A 17395-nucleotide genomic window follows, 5' to 3' on the forward strand; every position below is an offset into this window, starting at 1 on the left:
ATTCGTTATAGTAATGCCTAACGATGCGCACTGCCGAAAGCATGAGAAACCTCAATGCGGTGCAACAAATCGAATATCAGCAACTCACCTTTAAGTCATCTGCACGAATATCGTAATCGTTCAAATTTCCATACCTAATATGAATTGTAAGCATGAAATATGTGACATTTTCCTTCATGTATAGATCAAACATAAAAAGCTGTTTCTGTAAACAACAGTTCTCATCAATTGATAGTGAAAAAAACAGCACTCTTAGAGATATTTCAAAGTTGGTGGGAATATTCGTTTAATCTCATTGTGATGAATCTTGCATGGTATTGTCAAGGAAACGAAAAAGAAAGTCATCTTGCTATAATACCGCGCCTAGTCCTTTGTGTGTGTTTGTGTGTGTGTGTGTGTGTGGTGGTGTGTGTGTGGTGTGTGTGTGTGTGTGTGGTGTGTGGTGTGTGTGTGTGGTGTGTGTGTAGTGGTGGTGGTGTGTGTAGTGGTGGTGGTGTGTGTGGTGGTGCGTGGTGGTGCGTGGTGATGCGTGGTGGTGCGTGGTGGTGCGTAGTGGGGCGTGGTGGTGCGTGGTAGTGCGTGTGGTGGCGGTGGTGGTGTGTGTGTGTGGTGCTGTGTGGTGGTGCGTTCTGGTGTGTTTGGTGGTATGTATTGTGGTGTGTGTGGTGGTGTGTGGTAGTGTGTGTGTGGGTGGTGTGTGCATGTGTGTGACACGAAAATACTCTATAATAATGCAAAAGACTTTACCGGTGAGATGACGAACTATGGCCATGCATCTGATAGGCGAACGCTCTACCGCTAGAAGACTGCCCAGTGTTATGCTTTCATGCATGTTGGCCCTGATAAGACAAGTCTTTTTCTGTCATATGTTAGTGAGGGCAAATAAACTTTTATATCAATGTATGCTTCCAGATTTGCAAACTATCACGCTATACAATAACGGGTTTATTCTGTCACATGTGTGGGTCTGTGAAAGTGTGTGTCTCAGTCAAGAAATTCCAGAAATAGAGGGAGATGGATGCCATGGCGTCGTTTGGTGCGCTGGACCTCTAACGCGGTAAAATTGGGCGAGACGGGTTCTACGGCGTAGAATTCGTGCGCCGGAGCCAAATAGCATTAAAATGGGGTAGGACGTGTCCCAAGGGGTCGGAATGGTGTGCAGGTGTGAGAAAGCTATAGAGGGAGGAGAGACGGATTCTACTGTGGCGGATTGATGAATTAGAAGAAAACCGTAAAATCTTTCGTCTATGCTAAAATTCTCTGGTAAAAACAGCGTTGATAGAAAAAAAAACAATTCTAATTCTACAAAAAAAAAATGTCGCTACTGTTATTTCCTATTGATCGGTGAAGGCGAGCCAAGCGAACACCAAAAAAAGGCCGAAGTCAGGCTTAAGCCGGACGTTCGGGCTGATATTTGAAACACATTATTTTGAATTTGATGCCATTACAACAAATTTGGACAGAAAAGCAGCACTGTCATAAAGTATCCTCATAAATCCTCTGTACTATAACTTGAGGTTTCTGGAAAATTGCTCAAATTTGATTTGCTTGTTAAACGTACGTTGATTCGGATGATGGCTGTTATGAATGTTCTGTTTCTCAAATTACTCCTCATCTGAATTATTCGAGCAGCTTTGTAATCATCCAACCAGGTCCCAAGAATACTGTACATCAATTCAACTAAGTGCTGTAGCAGATACATGAAACATTTTGCCTTTTTTTAAAATTTCCTGGCAAGCAAAGGGGGTGAGTTTCTAATGGAAACTCACCCCCTTCCCTTGCCAGGAAAATAAAAAATATTACTATTCAAGATATTTAAGCTATTCAAGTTATTTATTTTGAACATTCCTAATATTACTAAAATTACTTAAATGATCTGCTTAGAATAAAAAAATCCACAATAAATAAAAAAGTTAAGGCCTAATAAGAAAAAGAATTCTGACAGTCCATCCCGAACGTTGTGCAGGGGGATTGGGGTGTTTTCTAAAGGAAAATAACAGGACATAAACAATTTCAGACAACCTGGGGAGAAAATACGCATTCTAGAGAGACCAGCACTGCCTAGGCTAAATAAGATTAAGCAAGAATAAGGGAGCCTGTAAACCATCCGGATGGATTTGGAGGAGGAACTTGAGGGTTTTCTGGAAGAGGAGTATCAACTTTCTCAATTTTACCCAAACCGGGGAGAAAAAGCACAGTTTACGAAGATTCTGGTTTTCCTAAAAATAATCCTAAGCTAAGCCTCAACAAAGATTAATTTACCCTGAAGACCATCCAGATGGTTGTAGAGAGGGGATTTTTGGGTTATCTTGAAGAATATTATGCACTTTTGACAATTTAACTCAAATCCGGAAGAAAAAATACAATTTGAGAAGATTTTGGCTTTTTTAAAAATTAAAATTAGGCTAAGCCTCAACAAAGATTTATTTCGCCTCAGGACCATCCTGATGGTCCTGAGGCGAAAAAAAATTTTTAAAAAAAATTTAATTTTTTTTTTTTCTCTGGATCCGGGGTTTGAGGCTTATCTTAAAGAATATTATCCACTTTTGACAATTCAGCTCAAATCGGGGAGAAAAAATACAATTTGAGGCGATTCTGGCCTTTTTGAAAAATTATCCTGAGCTAAGCCTCCATAAAGATTTTTTTCGTCTCAGGACCATCCTGATGGCTCTGGATCCGGGGTTTGAGGGTTATCTTAAAGAATATTATCCACTTTTGACCATTCAGCTTAAATCGGGGGAAAAATACAATTTGGGCGTTTGGAATCCTGATGGCTCTGGAGCCGGGGTTTGAGGGTTATCCTAAAGAAATTTATCCACTTTTGACAACTCAACTCAAATCGGGGAGAAAAAACACAATTTGAGAAGATTTTGGCTTTTTTAAAAATTAATCCTGAGCCAAGCCTCCATAAAGATTTTTTTCGTCTCAGGACCATCCTCATGGCTCTGGTGCCGGGGTTTGAGGGTCATCTTAAAGAATATTATCCACTTTTGACAATTCAGCTCAAATCGGGGAGAAAAAATACAATTTGAGGCGATTCTGGCTTTTTTAAAAATTAATCCTGAGCCAAGCCTCCATAAAGATTTTTTTCGTCTCAGGACCATCCTGATGGCTCTGGTGCCGGGGTTTGAGGGTCATCTTAAAGAATATTATCCACTTTTGACAACTCAACTCAAATCGGGGAGAAAAAACACAATTTGAGAAGATTTTGGCTTTTTTAAAAATTAATCCTGAGCCAAGCCTCCATAAAGATTTTTTTCGCTTCAGGACCATCCTGATGGCTCTGGAGCCGGGTTATGAGGGTCATCTTAAAGAATATTATCCACTTTTGACAACTCAACTCAAATCGGGGAGAAAAAATACAATTTGAGAAGATTTTGGCCTTTTTAAAAATTAAAATTAGGCTAAGACCCAACAAAGATTTTTTTCGCCTCAGGACCATCCTGATGGCTCTGGAGCCGGGTTATGAGGGTCATCTTAAAGAATATTATCCACTTTTGACAATTCAGCTCCAATCGGGGAGAAAAAATACAATTTGAGGCGATTCTGGCTTTTTTAAAAATTAATCCTGAGCTAAGCCTCAGCAAAGATTAATTTGGCCAGAGGACCATCCTGATGGTTGTGGAGCCGGGGTTTGAGGGTTATCTTAAAGAAATGTGTCCATTTTTCACAATTTTACCCAAACCGAGGAAAAAAAATATAATCTATGGAGATTCTGGCTCTCCTAAAAATACTACAATACTGGCATGATTTATTAAGGATGTTTTTCTGACTTAAAAGACGTATTTGATCTAAAAGACTAGGACTTTGAAATGAACTCTTCTTTCTCTTTTTCCGTCCCTCTATCCTCTAACCCCATTCTGCCCGCTTATGAACGAAATCAAATATTGCTCTATTGTATTAAAAAAAAGATTTATAATGCGAAATGAAAAAACACATGATGCAAGTCTAATTATTCAAGAAAAATAACTTTTTTGATTCGTTTTTGTTGTAAAGCTGATGAACTAATTAACCAACAATGCTATTAGGAATACGTGAAATGCTTTGCACCTGATCGAATTGGACCTTTTCGTTCCGATGGAGGTTCAATGAAATTGAAATTATCTTTCTTTCCTCAATAAAACTAGCTAAAAATTAGCAGTTTCTTCCGGTACCAAATAGTGTCAACCCTAAAGTGTAGTTTTTCAATGAATTAAAAGAAAAAAATCATTGGTTATTTGCTTATTATGATCTTATTTTTGCAGAAGAAAAACTCTCTTTATATAGCGTCACAGTTGCACGCTCTTTGTGGTGCAAATGACTGCAATATGTGTTAATTCCGGAATTATTAACCACATCACCGTTAAATGTAAATGATTTACTTAACTTAATCGGCGGGCCGATGTCATCACCTGACGCGATTACCCGCATCTTCGCCGAGATGTGCCGTCCTTGAACATAGCTCTGCCCAACCTTCTCGATCTTCTGCGAGAGCTTGCACAGAATCAATCCATTCGTCGTTATTCCATGTTCTGCGAAACCTTACGTCTCGCCTGAACTGCCTATCCATGCGGAGTGTCCTCAGGTCCTCTTTTACCACCTCAGTCCAGAACTTCCGTTTTCGGCCAGGTGGCTTCTTCCAGCTCGAACCCGATGAACTCTTCAGAACTCGTTGGACAAGGCGATCTGCCGGTCTCCTTAATATATGACCAAAGAAGCGAAGACGATTTACTTTAGCCGCTTTCGAAGGCGGTGCAAGATGTTGATATCTTCCACGTGTCATCCGCCGGTAAACCAGATCAACTTCTGCGTAAAGATCTCCATTGTGGCATACCCTAGGCCAAAATTAGCCAAGTAGCCGTCTAAGCAGCTTTCGTTCCGTGCAGTCAAGCCTCTCCATAACCGTTGATGGTGCTGCCCAAATCTCCGATCCGTACATCATGATGGGGCGAATTGCGGATAGGTAGACTCGCAGCTTGACTTCGTTGGTGATGGGGGTCGACCACAGGCATTTCGTTAAGGAGTTAAATGCAGAAGTGGCCTTAGCGCATCTTTGCTGAACATCTCTCTCGTAGCTGCCGTTGTTCTTCAGCATACAACCCAGGTAACAGAACTCATAGACGAGTTCTATCGGTTGTCCGTCCACCCTGATTCCCGTTCGAGGTCTCGAAGAGATCCACATCTACTTGCATTTATCAGGGCGTAGACGTGGTCCATAGGCTGCAGCCAGGTTCGATACAAGGTTTACAACATGTTGAAGTTTCGTACTGCTTTCCGCGAATATAACAACGTCGTCGGCGTACTCGATATCAGTCAAGGGGCACCATGATTGTGCTAAGACAATGTCGGCAGGACACTGGTCGACTGTTCTTCGCATAATGTCGTCGATGGCGAAATTGAACAGGAAGGGTCCTGCCACCGCCCTTTGTCTTACTCCAGTTATCACTTCAAACGGTGTTGTACATCCGGCTGGTGTTCGAACTGCAGCAGTTGTTCGTTGATTCATGTCATCAAGCAAGCGAACGAACTTTCCTTGTACTCCATCGGCGCGAAGCGCGTTGAGAAGACGGCCTCAGTGAGGAGATTCGAACGCGGCTTCAAAGTCCAGAAACGCTAGTTGCATTGGCTTCGAATATCGCTGCCAGATTTCGATCACTCTCCTGACGATGAACACCTGGTCAATCGTAGATCGGCCAAAATTAGATGTATATAATACAAGAAATTAGTCAAACGAAATTACGAGGGTAGTATTCCCAGAGCTTTTCCAAATATGAATACAATACATCATTGAAAATCCGTTCGTTTGTTTATTTCTCCAAACAAGATTCAACTTGAAAAGTGATGTTTTCAGTGAATGTTCGGAAATTTTCAGCACTCAACCGTTGTTCCGGTGTTTGTCAATAAAAGAATCACACTCATGTCATATGAATAGAATCCTTTCCAGGATATCTTTCTTTACGTATAAATGGAATTATTTTCTAGTTTACTACCTATTTACTATCGAGAATATTACCTACTACATAAGTCAAATATAATATATTGATTGTTCTCTGCATTCTTCAACAAATTAACTACATTAGTTACATAGATCATCACTGTATCTTTCTTGTCCTGCGATATACACGATGTCCTAGAAGATAAATAAAGGATAAAGTTTCTGGCGTTGATCAATCCGCTTGGGATGCGCCTCCACGTTCAATTCATTTGAGAATCGTTTGAGGTTTACGAACGTGTAACTGGCCTATACAATGACTTGCGGTTGCTAGCCGATGGGTCAAGTCAGTGTTTTTATCCTCCCAGACAAGTGTGGTAACAATTTATCGACCCCGGAAGGATGAAAGGCTTGGTGAGCACTAGGGCGATTCGAACCTCCGATCGATTGTGCAGGAAGCGGAAAATCTAACTGCTACACTACACCCGCCCCTGTCCTAGAAGATAGAATGTGAAAAATGCAGAATAGGTAGTATGCTACATTATTACATCATAAAAAATGAGTAACAAATAACAGTAAATAAAAAAAATGTGGAATGATGGAAAAAATGAAAAAAGATAATGACGAAGATTGGAGTAACGAGTATTATTCATTTAGGTCATTCCCACGTGATGGGCCCAGACAACCAGCCCGATGGAACATGAAGGAGCTTCAAACAGAAATGAAACGAGCGATGAAACATAAAAAACCTCTGAACATATTCGGAGGTATGTGTGAGAGTCTCCACTTTAAATCTTTTCATTTCTTATGAGTAATTCTGTTGCATTGTGAGAATCCCCCAAACATCCCCTGAAACATTGGTGAAGCTGGTAGAATTTGAACGCTTTCGCCATTCTGGAATTGGCGAGCATTTTATCGATAACTTCTTTCGCATATGAAAATCCTGGTGCTTTTTTAAAGACCAGAGTATCGTTGGGGTTCAGTTCGGCTGTTTATTAATTTAGTGGATTAATAAGATTGTGGTTGCACAAAAACTTCTGGCCTCGGCAGGTTTAACTCAGAAAGACAGAAGAACTGATCAGCACCGGATCCAGTGCAAGGAACTGTTCTTGTGCTCTTTGGTTTTCAAAACACCACTTTCTACAGAAAATCAAAACCCCTTGAGGTGTTGTCAGTGAGGAATATGCCAGAATTCCTTGGATTACGCAGTACTTTCTCGATAAAAGAACAAATATCCTTTATACAGAACTCGATCTTTGTGTCTAACTGTATTTTCTTGCTTTCCGCCGCTTCATCGTCCCAACATCGTGATTGCAGTACGGTTGCACTTTTTTTGAAGACAGCATTCCAGGAACTACTTTATTCTATAGCTGAAGGGTGAACTCTAGTTATTCGGAATTTCGAGTAGTTCACATTAAATGACCTGCTCAGATAATCACGAATTAAAGCTGTCCATGCGCTAGCTCCTAAAATACCGAATAATTCTCCACTTCGGATAATTAGCTACTTTTTTTAAAATGATTTTGCAGTTTTTCGCAGCCATACGTCTTCTTAATTTCAGACTTCCGACGCCGAATATGAAAGTGATCCGTCTAATAAGTCAGGAGGCAGCAGAATCGCTTGTGATCAAATTTGAACTGTCTGTATAAATTAGTAATGAACACTATTATGACTGCAAAGTGGACCACTCAGTTAATTTTTTGACTGCTCACGTTATCATAGTTGGATATCGTATTGATTTTGATAAGCTGTACACGAGGTTGTCAAATAACTTTTTATTGGCTAACGTTTCGGCAGTATCGCCTTCTTCAGAGCCTGAAATGGGCGACTCAACTTACAATTTAAACGACCAAACCTCTCCAAAACTAAACTGACAAACTCCATGCCTACTTTTTCAATCACCAACTTAGCGACTACACTGATTGATCACTTTAGATCAGATTAGATCAGATCACTTTAGATCTTGCTGGTTATTAGTGTACAACGATGACTCCCACTGATGAGTGATAGGTTTGAATCTGAAATTGAGAGGAAAAAATTTAGGAACTCAAGAGGATCACGGATCGTTTAAGAGAGCTAATTTTTCAGGAAATAACAAAAGGATGACCAAAATAATATGCAGACCAGAGATGTGTTGCTTACGATTGAATTCTTGCAGTTTTTCCTTCGCCAAACTACCTACACGATCTACAGACACTACTGATTTTATGCGGAACACCGCAAATTTCTCAAAACCAGTCAGCTTTTGAGGAGAATCAGAAGAACGTGAAACAATCATAAACTCTAAAAACATCCAAGAACTTTACAAAACCTACGTCCATTGCGTTGGGTGCCCATTGTGCGGCACTATATCCTTGAATGGTGCTCTGTTCCAATCAAAGACAGGTGTAGGGCCGTGGGTGGGACCAGCAGTGGCGGTGAATGACAAGGACTCAATCAGATGCGAATTAGTTACCTAGAAAACCAGCATTGACTGAGATTGTAATTAAATATTAGTCCGAAACATACTGTGGATTTGAAGAGCTGGTCAGAGAAAATGGTTAACGGGCAAGCGACTTTTATATTTGAAAAGACTGAACCCTAACTCACCTTCATGTCCGTGGCTCCGTGATCTCGATGTCCAAGTGATGGGAACGGATAGGTTCCATTCGGTGGATTCAGATCGCTGCGACAAGAGATAGCATTCTCTCCAGAGTACGGCGGATCGCATTCGCACCTCGATAGTGGGTCTTCAGTGTAGTTGTTTGACCTATAAAAGACCATTAGTTGAACCTAAACAATCCATTGTTCCATACTAAAAGAACTCAGGATTACATAAATTTTCCGCACTTACTCTTGTAAAGAGTTTGTACCAGTTACAGCACATTAAAAATTTTGATCTATGGTGCAATACAGTAAGAGCAGTAACATACTACATAGATCTGTTTCTAATGTTTTCTAGGGAATGTGGATGGTTTCTCCGTGACTGAATGCGACTAAAAGAAGGCACTAATCGTTTCTGATACCATCCATATCACTGCAAGATAAGAAATTAGAACCACACCTCTTAATTAACGGATTTAAGTCTACGGCAACGAGAGCACGAAGAATGCAAAATTTCTCCGGGTATTACACTACTTGAGTACGTAGTAAAAAAAAGTAGAGAGCAGAAGAGAAACAAAGAAAAAATCTCTCCAAAAGATACACAGGTCTCCAACGACTTGTGAAGTGTCTGTTAAGGAGTTAACCATTTAGATTCTTTACAAATAATTTAGAAGGAACGTGTATTGTGAAAACAAGAACAAGAAAAGGTTCAAAGTTCAGCACTGTGAAGTGATTTGGAAACGAAAGCGTGTAGGAGAAGGATTGTCCCTACGGATCAAACGATCTGGGACAGATAGATCAAAAACGTCTTCTCATAGTAATTTGAACAGAGAATTTTAACTGTCAACTGTAGATACTAACTGAAAGAGATGAAAGTTTAGAATTATATGTAAATGTTTTCCCAGAATATGAAATAAAACGTCGGTATGACTCTCATCGGAGAAATCTGCAAGTATACGTAAATGCTTCGTAAGACCTATGCGCAAATCAATGGTTTGTTTTTTCATGAACAGAAACACCAAAGAAAAAATTGTTTTCGTCGGGTATTCATATTAAAAGCACGACGGTCAAAAGGTTTCCTCATGTAACAAAAAAGATGCTCTACAAACGTAACCATAGGAACTTCTCTAAAATTTTATTTCATTTTGGAAATTTCTGCGAATTTATTAAAGGGTCTAGTTCTATTCTTTTGAAAGAAAACAAAAAAACTACCGTCACTCCCAAATGTGCAAAAATAGAGAGAAAGACGCTGCTCAAAGGGCTCACCTCATCAGTCGAATCATACTGTTCATATCGGTCACGTCGTCATGATCTCTGCGGAAAATCAATGCTCGAGGTGTCTTCTCGTAGCTGAAATTACTATGACATAGTTTTTACCTTTATTTCGATTTCTGAAATCAGATTTCTGAGGAACCTGACTTGTGTCCTACCAATAATTGCAGACTCATGCTCTGTCTGCGTTTATATATTACTGTTGTTATTTTTGTCACAACTAATCCAGCAATCACAACAAATGAGACTTATGGGGACAACGAAAGCCGAAAAGTACTAGAATTAGCTGGAAAACACTTCTCTTATGCATTTGTTTGCAAGTAGTTAATGGTATGATTACAGCAAGTAATTTGAAACACGCTGTCACTGTAACTTTATATTGTACTGCAACTAAGAATCACCTGAACCAATCGCCATATTTCTTCACCATTCTTCCGCTTTCAGACCATTCAAAGATTTTAGGGAAGTACCTGAACTATGCTCCAAGAGAAAATAAGCTTAATAAAAACCCTGCCGAAAAAAAAATGTTTTCTAAAGAAAAGTCTGGCTAAAATACAGACTCAATTCTAGTTTCCCTCTCAAAATTATCCAACTTACGGAGTGTTATAACTCGGCCAGTATTTTTGTCGCAATAGGGTGTGTGTCATGTCAGTATGTACGATATGGTTCCTGAGGAAAACACGATTAAAATAAAGTTGCAGAAAATCAAATTAGGTTACCACACACTTACGGCAGTTGCTCAAGTACGTGAAGAAGACCGTGCAGCAACTTGTCCCGGTGATCTCTATGGAATTTTTTGTAATCCAGAATGCTCCACTGATTGTTATAGGTGCCAGAGTTATGCTTTGCAAAGGTCTTAGCCCAGTGGAGCCCCGAAGATGATGTGCGGTGTGCCACCTAAACCTCGTCAATTCGGTAAATAGTAAAAGTTCTTCAAACCACATGCCACACCACGATCTTCTCATGTGTCCCTAGGTGACGCAAGACATTGCAACTTTTCTGTATCGCTTGATGCTGTTAGGAAATAGGTGCTTCACCGTGATTTCTTTTGTAATTTTGCTTATTTATTGACGATTGATGATTTTCGAGGCCTAGATCGGTGTCAAGACAGTTGGTGTCTTGCCTTTTTAGGGCTAAAGATAATGAATTCCACTGAATCATTCGATCACTGAGCTTTGTTTTTTTTTTTTTCGTCAATCTTTTACAACTCTTGTTTGGCGAAAAAAGAAATGATAAAGGGGTTCCGTTTTCGTGCAACCAACGAACGAAACTGCGTTCCACCAACGATGAAGGCAAATATAAATAAAAATCTAAAAGAATACATATAAGAATAGAAATATAGACACTGCATAAACCATTAGAAGTCGCGCAGTCAAGATCCACAAAATAAGCTAACATTAGCGCTTATGCTTGCTTAGAAGACCACGATATTCATTCGATTAAAACGATGGAAAGGGGAAAGGAAGTTTTTGGCTATACTGAGGAGCGAGTAAATTGTTGTGGAGCCGTCGCGGTCACCGAGGTAAACATACCTACGACTATACCTGGGTCCTGATCCAACACAATACGCTCTGCGGAGTCATGTACTGCATCAAATCTTCATTGTAATTGCTGATAGTTGTCTCTAGAATTCCAAGGCCTGCAGATGTAACGATAAAATCATCGATCGATGCTATTGATCCTGGAAATCAGTGGAAAATAGCATTACCTAAGACATGTAAGAAGCATTGCAAAATAGTTTAAACAAGCCTGGATAGCTGCTGAATGCGTAACTTCTTCCCGGATCGTGTGTAGCAAATGTGTAGCGTTTCTGCATACGAAGCATCGACGAATACGATGCCCATGTAACATGTGAGAAATAGATATCGGAGTGGTCGGGTAATATCTGGAATTGTCTGTCCACATCTAACCCTAAGTTGAATACTTGTACGATCAAATTTCCATCCTTCTCAGAACAACCCGCAAATCAGTCACAACCCTATGATATCCTCTTCAGCACAAAAAGCGAGCTTTTCTTCGGAGTCCCCCTAACTCGTACATATCTTTCTCAGAACGTGACCTAAGTAATATACTACCCTATATCAATTTAACAATTCTATAAGTTTGCACCCTACAGCCTGCCAAAACGATTATCAACAGGAAAATCACTGTAGTCGAGCTGATGAGGCATGGGTCAACAAATCTTACAGCGACGAACCTCACATATAGTTGGTCATAAACGACATGAAATACGGACATTTACGTGCGCGCTCGAAACGGCGCGATGGAGGCAGCAGTTGGAACTGAGGTGGGATCATCGCAAAGTGCAGCGATCGGTGTGCCAGCAAGAGTTCCAGTACGCTCCTAACCACTACCCTCCACCACACCGTCTCGAGAGAAGCCGCGTACGCAATTGCACCGGGCTCCATGTTGTTTTGACCCTGCTTTAAATAGTTCTGCTTAATAAAATATTTCTTTTTTAAATTAAGACTTTTATAGTCGGAACAAAACGACTTGAAGTTTGGCGTATTTGCTTAATTCGGTGCGCTCAAAACCAAGCTAATGAGAGAGCGGTTGCGAACCATTACTGATCTTGGACTGCAGCCCTAGCCCCATCTATATCGTAGCCGCTGCCCAAGTCGCAGCTTCAAGGGTAACCGTATAACCAAATGCAGTAGGTTTCAGCTCGTTTTGATTCCATTATACTAACTGATGAAACGTACCAACAGCAAAGTTCTTACTTCCTTATTCAGATTTCTTCAGCTCTCTTCAAAAATGGGCAGTTTAAACTTCTACGTTGTGCTATTCATTTAAGATGAATGTTTCACGTCTAAATTAACCACTTTCCTTAACTGTTCATTGTTTCGAATGAGCAAGAATCCGAATTATTCAAAATTTGATATGACTTCCAAATATTCACTAATCAAATCGCAGAACTAACCTTCACAAGCGCTGAACAATGCCCCGTGCCAGCGAGAAGACTCCTTTGAGTTTCTGGTTTTTTGAATTTCACCGCTAAATCCTCGATATCTCCAGCGAGTTGAATAAGGCTTAGACGGAATATGAAAGAATCAGCCAAATCCACTATTTTGAGTGAAAATCAACTTACAAGAGTGGATGTGACACTATGTCTTTTAGCGACAAACGACGTCCTAAATTCCCTTCGTAGCCGTCGATCATGCCGAGAAGTTGATTGATAGTCATATTTACCTAAAACCAAAGAAAATAGTTATGAACAGCTCCAGGGGACGTCAGAGCTCGTTAACCTGTATCCAGTAGTGACTATTTGGGTTTTTAGCTATCTCTTCTTCCATCCAAAGAAAATTATCCAGCAAGTATTGGTTAAGGTCCTCGCAAAACTTCTCTGCACCTTCACAAAAGCCATCAACAGTGTTTGAAATGTGGAGCTGGATGAGTTCGCGAGTTGCTCTTCCTGTAACAAATATATTACCCGTACTTATCATCGTAAAAGTTCTTCGATGTGTCCAGCATATAGCCGGGTCAAAACGACATGAAGCGCGGTGCATTTACGTAAGCGCTCGAAACGGCGGTGTGGAGGCAGCAGTTGAAACCGAGGTGGGATCATCGCAAACTGCAGCGATGGGTGGTGCCAGCAAGGGTCCCAGTACGCTCCACCGCACCGCCTTGAGAAAAGCCGCGTACGCAATTGCATTGTGCTTCATGTCGTTTTGACACCCTACTATATGTTCTGTCTTCTAACAATTACCCTCACTTCTTTATGAGTTGACTAGCGTGAGTTTCCTCATGTAGTGCCTCAAAGGGGTTTTTGTCGCTTTAAATAAACGTTAGGTGGTAGACTAACCGCGAAGACAATAAAACCTGTAGCCTCCGGAGAGCATCGTCTCCAAGCTATAGTAAGGTCAAAACGACGTGAAGCACGATGCACTTGCGGAAGCAGTTGGCTCGAAGTGACCCAGTGAAGAAAGCAGCTTGAATCGAGGCGACTGCATCGGAAACTGCAGCGAAGAATGGTGTCAGCAAGGGTTCCCCCAGATTCTAACCAAGTTTAAGAGGAACTCTGTTGGTGCATCGGGCAATGTTCCATTTTTTGCCTCTCATCGGGCCTCACAACACCGCTGTGGAGCATTTTGCTCTATCCTCATGTTAGCACTTCTTCTCGCTTGATATTCGATATCGATATTACTCCCTCGTGATGTAAATACTTTACGAGAATGTGGAGAGCTAGCAGCATAACAAATCAGGCAATGAAACACTTTAATCACTCAGGTGAAGAGCACTTGAATGCTGAGTGTTCATGGGAATTCCTGTCGGATCGACAGACGAAAAAACTAACGATTTAAATTATAGTATGAACCAAAATATTCTTTGCATTTCATCTAATCAAGAGTGTTTATCTTTGACCATGAACTCTTCTCTCATGATTGATGTCAACGCCAGTAGCAGCAATGAGGGGTGCAAATTCTTGGATGTAAATCCTCCCCCCGTAACAGTTTTTAAAATCACGTATCATCAAATCACTGGTAATGTCTATTGAGACTAATAAGCACTGTTGAAGTAAAAACATTCACTACTGATTGCGAAGCACACCGTAGCACTGTCCGCTCTATTGGAGACGACGCCAACAATTAGTCCAGTTCTCAGGGAAACTCATATTCAATAGTAAAAAAATATGTTATTCATCCTCACCCTTCCAAGTTACCCCATATTTTCTGATTGCTGTAGCGGCCGCATACCGCAGTGCACACACCGTCCGCAATTAGGCGTCATTGGATAGGCGCTAGAAAGAACCTCCCTATCATCAGTGTCTACGCTAACTAAGCTAGTATTTATATCAGAGAAAAGACATTCCTCAAGTATTTCAATGTTGCTTCATGTCTTTTCTTCTTTGTTCCAACTATTAAGTGATTCCGGTTGCCATTTGGATTATCATGTAGCAAGCGTTGAGAGGCGTACCTTCGACAAAACCTGCTGCATAACCTTGTTGGAATGGCTCTGTTACTCTCCCTGATACTTCAACCTCAACGAATGCCCACCTGTAATTCATATAATCTCAATTGCAGGGGACATACAACGTGAGAATTTTTGAGAAAATGGCGTCGTGAAGGTGTCAAGGACAGATCACGTGGGCACTGTGTTGTTCCGAAGTGAGTTAGAAGTTGAATAGCGTCTTCTTCCTAGTGAATTTGATGACGGGACTCTTGGATGACTCATCGTTCCGGCACATACCCTGTCTCATTGATTCTGTTGCTGTACTTGACTTTTGCTATGTCTTTCTCGCACACGTTTTCCTGCCCTTCATATTCCTTGTAATAATACATCTGTCCGAATTCATTTTCGCAAAGACCATACTGAAATAAGCTTAAATTTGTTTTGTTGTGTAGGGCATCTTGCTGTTAAAACTTACCGTTCCATCCTGATCCTTTTTGAGAGGTTTTTGGGGCCGAATAGTCTTTGTTCGTTTTCCATTAGTATAGGAAGATAATAGAAGTAATGTAAACAGAAGGAATCTGCTCATAGTTTAAGATGTTGGCTAACGCGAGTTCACTCTATCGGTTGGCTTCGGATCCAAGTTTTGAGCGACGATTTGCTGCGAACTTACAACTGCAACAGGTTTCGTTTTTCCATGAATACTTGAATAGATTTACGAATACGAGATTCACAAGGTGATTCTGAAAATTGCGTTACACATGCAAATTAAGGTTTTCTTCAGTAGACGAGCTGCTATTTCCAGATTCCCTTGAAAAGTCGCGCTGAATCAGTTCATTACTTCTTCCATTTCTAGCATACGGTCTTTCTTTTAATAAAGCTGCTAAAATGTTTCTGCATAGATAGGAGTTGCCCAAAACTGATATTCATCATTTTAAATTAAGTGTTGTTAAGGTTTGACAGCAGTGACGTGCACTAAAGAACTAAAGTTCTCAAAGGAAGAAAAGTAATATGATGAATGATTCGATGATATCGGTAAAGGTAGACCTTGGCTTAAACTGGCGATAAGATATGCGAATCAAGGCCATTTGAGACGGAAACCTAGGGTGATGAATAATTTGCGTAAAAGCTAAGAAAATTGCATATGCTACATGTACTAGACAGTAGTTGTTCACATGTTCATGTTGTTGAGGCCCATTTCACTCAAATTTCACCTTTACATTTCGGAGGAACAGATGACACCTGAAAAACACTGACCTCTGAAAGCCCATTTCATTATCACTGAAAGTATCTCCATATTAATTGCCATGCAACTTTTTTTTTCCCGGAAACTGTTTGCTTTTGAAACACGCACTTACGAACTGTCTGTTGAGTAGATTGTTTCTTCCCATGACGTAACGTATGTGTTGTACACAAACTATAGTTAACAAGTAAGTGCTACCATCTGTTTACACTCGGAGAGGAATTTCTACTGCTCTTAGAGTTCCAAAATTCTTTTAGAGGAAGTTCCCCTCGTATTGGATGCACCTTTTGCTGATAACTTGCAGAGAGATGGTATTAATCACCCTCACCGTGTACCAGCGATTTCATTTCCGTTATTTACTATAGTTAAGGATGTTCGCGTATGGGTCCCCTAAAATAAATTGCGAGGCAATCGATATATCTATAGTGAATGAAAAAAGCATAATCGAAGAATTAAGCAGTAGTATGTGTTGTATCTCCATGGTGTAACCGCGCAAAGGTGACGTCATATTCGTTTCCACAAACGTTCAGGCTTACTAGAAGAATGACAGTTTGAGTCACGACCTTGCACGACAAGTTAAAAGGAAACAAAACGAGCCGAGAGTGAGGAAACAACAAAAGGAGTCGTCAACAACGTTTCCAACTTTAACCCAGCAGAAACATGAGAACAGTTGCTGCTTTGTTGTCGCCGATCTCAACCGGGTGGTCAGGTGTTTCCTAGTTAAATTGTTGGTCAGAGTGAACTACTTCAACGTGATCATTTGGCGATTTTGGAACCTTGTACTGACTCTAGTTTTTGCTAATGGCTGCGAGAATGCTTCAGAAGATAAAATAATTGATTTTAGAAGACCGGAATGTGGACAACCTCTAAGTAGTTGTTGTAGTGGTAGTGGTCCATAAATTAATGCAGTGTTATTTAAAACCGTTTTGAATTTGCTTTTGAAATGTTTGGACTGTCCGGAGTCCATGCGGAAGTATAAGTTCTCTTTCTCTTTTTGCTATAAAGTTCTAAACACGCTCCTTCATTCAGGATTTGCGGTGGCGCCCTTGCTACGCTGTGCTGAAGGCGAATTTATTTTTCGTCTTCAGCAGACAAGATGATCCCGAACCACCATTCTTGATCCTCATTATTGAAGATTGCTTTATAGAGCTTTGCGACGAGAACAAGTTAGGCAAAGACTTCACCTTCGAGATAAAATTCAAAACGTAGGTAATTTCTGATTTGCTTTTTTATCAAAAGCTTTACTGTTTAGAAACACTCCAAGACAATGTTTCAGAACTGGTAGAAGTTTCATATTCGCGGCAGAGGATTTCAAGACACTGGAGCGATGGGTCTCACTGCTTACGATTACGCCCATAGACTACATGCTATTATCGAAACAGTCGTTTGCGGAACAAATCGAGCGTGTCCAAAGTTCTGAGGAGGCAGAATCTACAAAATAAACATGTGTACAACTGCAAAGACGCTACCGCTTCGATCAAGTACAAATCAAGCATGTT

The 17395-nt window shown here is 40.5% G+C and overlaps 5 protein-coding genes across 6 annotated transcripts; 1 reads left to right on the forward strand and 4 right to left on the reverse strand.

The window, feature by feature from the left end:
* Positions 1 to 4387: 4387 nt before the first annotated feature.
* RB195_008183 (uncharacterized protein) lies at positions 4388 to 4762 on the reverse strand (the record flags this gene model as incomplete). Its single annotated transcript, XM_064194575.1, has 1 exon — positions 4388 to 4762. The coding sequence occupies one exon, from the start codon at positions 4760 to 4762 to the stop codon at positions 4388 to 4390; it is 375 nt and encodes a 124-aa protein (XP_064045720.1).
* Positions 4763 to 4825: 63 nt separating this feature from the next.
* On the reverse strand, positions 4826 to 5074 carry RB195_008184 (uncharacterized protein; the record flags this gene model as incomplete). The annotated part of the gene is made up of 1 exon (XM_064194576.1): positions 4826 to 5074. The coding sequence occupies one exon, from the start codon at positions 5072 to 5074 to the stop codon at positions 4826 to 4828; it is 249 nt and encodes an 82-aa protein (XP_064045721.1).
* Positions 5075 to 5161: 87 nt separating this feature from the next.
* RB195_008185 (uncharacterized protein) lies at positions 5162 to 5485 on the reverse strand (the record flags this gene model as incomplete). The annotated part of the gene is made up of 1 exon (XM_064194577.1): positions 5162 to 5485. The coding sequence occupies one exon, from the start codon at positions 5483 to 5485 to the stop codon at positions 5162 to 5164; it is 324 nt and encodes a 107-aa protein (XP_064045722.1).
* Positions 5486 to 7693: 2208 nt separating this feature from the next.
* On the reverse strand, positions 7694 to 15242 carry RB195_008186 (uncharacterized protein; the record flags this gene model as incomplete). 2 transcript variants are annotated; one of them, XM_064194579.1, is made up of 16 exons in its annotated part: positions 7694 to 7726; positions 7802 to 7829; positions 7894 to 7929; positions 8227 to 8366; positions 8501 to 8660; positions 9761 to 9844; positions 10168 to 10236; positions 10364 to 10435; positions 10497 to 10663; positions 11311 to 11447; positions 11516 to 11651; positions 12687 to 12795; positions 12855 to 12955; positions 13012 to 13178; positions 14681 to 14760; positions 14954 to 15045. In XM_064194579.1, the coding sequence occupies 16 exons, from the start codon at positions 15043 to 15045 to the stop codon at positions 7694 to 7696; spliced, it is 1611 nt and encodes a 536-aa protein (XP_064045723.1). The 2 variants fall into 2 exon arrangements, with proteins under 2 accessions (XP_064045723.1, XP_064045724.1); XM_064194578.1 differs by lacking the exons at positions 7694 to 7726; positions 7802 to 7829 and adding an exon at positions 15132 to 15242 and having other exon boundaries at positions 7863 to 7929; positions 14954 to 15075.
* An 8-nt stretch (positions 15243 to 15250) lies between these two features.
* RB195_008187 (uncharacterized protein) lies at positions 15251 to 17338 on the forward strand (the record flags this gene model as incomplete). Its single annotated transcript, XM_064194580.1, has 3 exons — positions 15251 to 15337; positions 16926 to 17101; positions 17173 to 17338. 3 exons carry the CDS (start codon positions 15251 to 15253, stop codon positions 17336 to 17338), a joined length of 429 nt encoding a protein of 142 aa, XP_064045725.1.
* Positions 17339 to 17395: the final 57 nt, after the last annotated feature.

The sequence above is a fragment of the Necator americanus genome, chromosome III, assembly GCF_031761385.1.
Source record: "Necator americanus strain Aroian chromosome III, whole genome shotgun sequence".
Classification (NCBI taxonomy): Eukaryota; Metazoa; Nematoda; class Chromadorea; order Rhabditida; family Ancylostomatidae; genus Necator; species Necator americanus.